Source organism: Bombus impatiens, unplaced genomic scaffold (assembly GCF_000188095.3).
Source record: "Bombus impatiens unplaced genomic scaffold, BIMP_2.2 scf_0724, whole genome shotgun sequence".
In the NCBI taxonomy this organism is placed as follows: Eukaryota; Metazoa; Arthropoda; class Insecta; order Hymenoptera; family Apidae; genus Bombus; species Bombus impatiens.
Genome location: NT_177143.1, coordinates 110,975 through 116,974, shown reverse-complemented (window position 1 = coordinate 116,974; position 6,000 = coordinate 110,975). Strand labels below are relative to the sequence as shown.

The following is a 6,000-nucleotide window of genomic DNA, read 5'->3' as shown; positions in this document are numbered from 1 at the left end:
ATGTCCAGATGTCGATGCGTCTCCGCAGTACATGTTCGGCTAGCCCGAGGGCCCGTTATAAATCTTAAGGTTTGGTTAACTAAAGTCCTTCAAACAGACAAACAGTCTCTGTCACAACTACGGGAAGATAGGGGAGACCTATTTTTCAACGAGCGGCGTCTCCCACTAGCAACTTTCCCTCGAGGGCGGCTAGCATCTTTTCTTAACCACCGGTATGGAGATTGACCAATTAGCGGCAACGTCAATTTCCCCTACTTTCTGAACGAAGGCTTATCTCGACGAATCCGATGATCTCGTGTCCTTAGACACACCCCAATATAGTTTTCCTCTCTGGCATCATCGGGACGGGAAAGTCATTCTCGCTCGCGATCTCATCGATGAAAGAAGTAACCCTTTACGATCAGTGAATATTACGCGTCCGACTTAGATTTTGTGAGTACGTTCATCTATCATCCCGTCGACCGCGGATTCGTTATTGAACCTAGGATCATTGTCATTAGTTTCTCGAGTACCTAACTACCACGGTTACTTGTCCGGTTCTATAATAATCGTATTTGCACTAGTCAATGTCTTCTCTATTGCATAACGACAACGTGTAACCCAAACGAAGATTCGTTTCACGCCCCTAACCCTAATTTTACTGTAAACCCGACATATGTATTTTTCCCTCGATGCAATTTCATTTCGCATTATTTTTCTGGTAACACGTGCCTCGTTTTTTGATTCCCTCGTTATTTGATTGCCATAGCGTGTAAATCTTGCCTTTTTTCTATGGTTTGGTAATAACGTTAATCGTGCTACTTGACTTTTGATATTTAATCGGTGCTCGAAATTAACTTCATTAAAAAGATGGCACGGATTCAAGTTTGAATCTGGACTGACGTAAGGAATTTCGTGCTAGTTTCGGTTAAAGTGTTTCTACTTCAGCGAATTGTTATTGGATCGTTAAGAAAGTCGAAAGTGGGAAAGAGGTGCAGTTACATTAAGAAAGAAATGTGATAGTAGCAGGTTGGTAAGCAGACGCTACCAGCAGGAAAGTGGTAGAGAAATAATTATCTTCTATTCGTGTGTCCAGCCGAAAGTTTGAAGATATCGAGTTAAATCGTGCAACGTTTCTAGAAAATTCACCAAAAGAGATAACCCCGACCCACTGTGTCGTATTGTTCGTCATAATAGGACAAATGATTAAGAACATTAATTTGAAGCGGAATGATAAAAATGCTAATATGAATTTCGGAAACTATGTTGCACCGAAGAATCTGATTTAGAAAAATTGAACGAGGTATTGTACATCGTCAAATACAAATGTAAATTTGATATAAGTTCTATTATTTAAGATTATTCGAAGGATCAGATTTTGAAAAATGACACGGTATATTATATTATTTTTCATTCGATGATCCGAGCGATCATAGTAACAACCGATAATAAACATAGTTTGGAAAAAGGTAATTATTAATTTAAAAGAGAAATAATTTCTTTATATCTCGCGAACGTTCCAATTGAATAACTGACTAATCAAAAGATTGAAAGAGACATAACGAACTCGATCTTTATGTGGTCTTGTACATTTAAGGGATTATGAATCCATTCATTCATCTCGATATGGATAAACCAGACTACGAGGGTTGTGGTTGACACATTCCCATAAACTAACCGAAATCACCAGGTCGTACGATTTTACGAGGCTACCTTTTCGACATCTTGATGGGAGCGTGCACGCGCGACCGAAAAGGTTTCGAGAAATAGTTATCCGGAGCCTGCGTCGATCGAATTTACGGCCGTCGATTCAATCGCCGGACATGTTGCTGGTTACTAGTTGGACAGGTGATATTTTCCCTCTTCGTTTTTTCGCAAATGAGAATTTCTAGAAGGCGATCACGATGGAAGAATTCGTTTCACGATGAGAATTCGACAAGGAAACCTGATAAGAACCATACGATCGCGAAACCTGTTGAGAATCTAATCGGAATAAAAGGAGAATTCGATGAGAGTACAAGAAAGCTCGATAAAAAGTGAAACTTTGTTGGAAATTTTTGTTCAAATCCGAACGATAGATCGTTAGGAGTTTAATCAGAATCTTGAGAGGAGATTCTATAGCAACTCAACGAAAATGCTACGGTAGTTTTAATAGAAATCTAAACGTATTCTACGGAAACTCGATAGGAATTTTCAGAGAGTTTTAGAAGAATTGAAGAAACTCTACTGGAACTTGGTGAAAACTCCACAGCAACTCTACGCACATTTCAGAAGAATTCTATTAATTATTCTTTAGAAGAACGCGTTACGTTAATCCTGTACGAATTCTGCGAAGATCTGATAGAAAATCTACGAGAGCTTTAAAAAAACATTACTAATGAATGGAAGCTTCTAAAGAGTCTCTAGTAAAAACTAATAGTTTATAGCTATAAGAACTGTGTAAGAACGCCGTAGCAGTTGTAAGAGAACTGTACATGAATTTTCTAAGAACTCTATTGAAATTTGTTGAGAAATGCGCTATACAGGAACGCGTGGATGAATGTGTAATAGAAATATATTGAAATAAGTATAAGTATAGTGTATACTGACCCAGATCCTCGCTCTAGCAGTGTTACATTATAGTCGAAGGTGATAGGGAGCACGTCGATATATAATATTTATAGCAAAGGACATTACCAAAAAAATTAAACTTGGTATGTAACTCTAGTTGAAAGTTACAAGAGATAGTCAATAAAAATCTACTTATAGCTCTTTGTTTCTAGACTTTGTAATCCAAACAACATTCATGTTCAAGGGCACAATAATATGGACCTCCCTTTTTCTTTTTTTATTTTTTTACTTCACTAAATTCTATTTTCTTCGTAATGGCGGTATTCAGGTAGTGGCGATACAAAAGAACAGCGTAGAGTTTTCCTAAAAGTAATTACTTCAATAAAATTTGATGTATATGAAAATTGGAAAGGAATTCTCTTGGGAAATTTGCCGGCTACCTTGCGGCAACTTCGCAAAAAATTCGCAAGATATCAATAAGGATAAATATTGTACAGAAAAATTCCATAAAATACTATCGAAGATCGTATGCGAGTTGAATGACAATAACTATTACGGTAACTCGATAAAGAATCGACAGGAACTCGATTCCGTGAAAATGTGAAAACGCGATACTCTCGCAGAGATACGATTTCACGCCAGTGAAATACATTCTTCCATAAATTTAAACTTTCACGCTACCAATATAAAATGATAGAGGACAAAATGGTCCGTTCTTTCCGTGTGATATTTTGTTCAATGCATTCGTCATTCAAAAATACGTACATCCGCTGGAAAGGAATAGCATGAAGGACGATTTTCGTAGAAAACAAATAAAATTAATGACGGATGAATATCCTCGTTGAAAGAAGGCGTTGTTTTTGAAATACAGGGTGGTTGGTAACTGGTGGTACAGGCGGAAAGGGGGTGATGCTACGCGAAAAAGAAGTCGGAAATATGGAATAAAAATTAAAAAAAAATTTTTTTTCTTTTTTTAAATTTTTCCATCGAGACAACGATCTACAGTGAGATACGTTATAACGAGACGTGATAAAGTGCACGCGTACCGAGCGAAAGTTCAAAGTCGATTTTCTCGAAAACAAAGCCTCAAACGAAAAATTTTTATTCTATATTTTCGACTTCTTTTTTTACGTAGAATCATCCCCTTTCCGCTTGTTACCACCAGTTACCAACCATCCTGTATTTCTCGTCTATTCTCATCGATAAGTTTTGCGTATTGCCCTGGTGAAAGTTCGACTACATAAAAAATCGTGTTACGAAACTATGCCACGCGTACAATTGTACAGTGTACGTTCTCATAAATAATAGAACATCTCTTGGTTTTATGTAAAACGCGATAATTCAAATAACAAGGAAACGACTAATCAAACGTGATTTTATCTGTATACGAAATATACAAAAATTTGTGGTGCCTTTTACGACAATTACGAACGAGAAACACGACGAACTAAGAATCGTACGTGTTTAGACTTTACTGTCTCATAATCTAAGTCTCATTAAACTAATTTTATACGAATTACGCGGGATAAATCTGAATTGAAATTTTGATTTAGGTAAGAACAAATACGATAGAAAAATTAATCTGTCTTGCAGAATTAGTCGAAGCAATGACTTCATTTCAAAGGGATCTAATGGATATGAATGAAAAGAGGTTTAGTGTTATCGATGTTATCACGATATACATAAAAATGATATTTTTATTGCAACACTGAATATATATGCCAGAATTCTTTATTTATCTCAAGATCTTATAATCTCTACCAGTCCTATTTATCTTTAAAAGTTCCAAATCAGATAATAAGTTGCTGAAAAGTTTTAAGAATGTCCGAATCATTTCTCAGATTGATCTTCGATAAATGACTTTAATACTCACGACCCTGAATATTTACAGGAAAAGATACAGCTCTAAATAAACCGACGTTAAATCTGTTTATTCTGTTAAAAAAAAAAAAAAAAACTCCGCTTTGTCTGTTTCTTTATGTTACTTTAATTTCTGATTGAACAGCGACAATCGTGACAATTCGAGACACGCTAAGTGCATCCTGGCACGATAAATTTTTCGCATCAAACGAAACCGCCTCGACACTCGTAAAAGAATTTATCACAGTAGTAGAAACTATTTTTATAGGGCCGTAAACCTACGAATCTCCTCGGCATCGAACGTATTATGCTTTTCCTCCCTCCTGGTGATCGCAGATCGACGAACAATAAGTCGAACAACCACTTCGAAACCATTCAGGCGAATCTCGGCTACGTATGTTTCTTTCTTTTTTTCGTTAATTTAGCAACTGATCAAATTTACAGCATCTTTCAAACCGGTTTCAAGTCTGTATGTAACGAGATAGATGTTTATTATTGCACATCGTTAATAAAGTTGCAAATGGAATCCTTAATTGATGCAGATGACATTTTTTAGGGGAATTTTGTGTTTAATATATGGTCGTATAACCGGTTCTTGGCTTTGACATATTTATATAGTAGTAACTTTGAGTTTGGAAATTTTTGAATACAATACAGACCACTGTAATATGTATTAAATATAAATAAAAAATCTATATCAAGTTTAGAAGGAAAATACGATTATAGCTGGCGTACCTCTTACACAATATTTCCATGCAAATCTACAATATTTTTCATAGAAAACTTTCACAGGTAAAACTTCCATGACATCCTTAAATTCCTAAACATTCCAAACAAAATACCCTCATTTATCTTCCCCTTGAGAATTTCAACAGACCCTCATCCCTATTGTATTAAATCTCAAATAAATAATATTGTGCTACAGATGACTATATCGATTTATATTCGATTACCAACATTTGTTCCATTCTACTTCGTATTTTATATCCTCCGTGACAGAGATCAATAAAAAAAAAAAAAAAAAAATCAATCACAAACTATAAAATACCAAAAGTCGTGTCATTTAATCTAAAACTATCAGTCGACAGTTGACTCTCGAAACATTACAAACCAGTCGGTCATTTCGACTGCCCTGTCACGTTTCATAATAAAAGAAAAAAAAAAAGGAAAAAGATACAAAATTAAAGAAACGTTTCACTTACCCAGCATTCGAATAACGTTCTTCTGCGCGGAGCTTTTTCCTCTCCCGCTATCGCCGTAAATGGATCCAGCTGACAAATGGTTCCTCTTCGCAGTAGCTGACAACAGTCTGGATTGTCTTAATTTGATCGCGATCAGTATATAGAGAACGGTGATGATGGTCATCGGCAGGATGAAGAACAGTATGGTGGATATCTCGAAGGCGTGTTCGATCAGATACCACTTGATGGAGCATTGAGCCGAGTCCAGGACCACCGAGCCGTTGCGATAGTCGTAAACGATGCCAAATTGAGCCGCTTGTGGCACGGCCAGGCATAGCGCCAGCAGCCAAATCACTATGACGAACTTCACCGCCCGGGACAACTTCGACATCGTGTGCGAGATAAAAGGATGACAGATCGCGACGTACCT

At 36.6% G+C, this 6,000-nt stretch overlaps 1 protein-coding gene across 2 annotated transcripts in view; it reads right to left on the bottom strand.

The window, feature by feature from the left end:
• LOC100750012 (pyrokinin-1 receptor) overlaps positions 1 to 6,000 on the bottom strand; it is a 32,695-nt gene that overhangs the window by 20,100 nt on the left and 6,595 nt on the right. For both annotated transcript variants that reach the window (XM_033322896.1, XM_003492415.4), the window contains one exon: positions 5,592 to 5,998. In XM_033322896.1, coding sequence (XP_033178787.1) covers positions 5,592 to 5,998 — 407 coding nt within the window. The remainder of the gene's footprint in view (positions 1 to 5,591; positions 5,999 to 6,000) is intronic.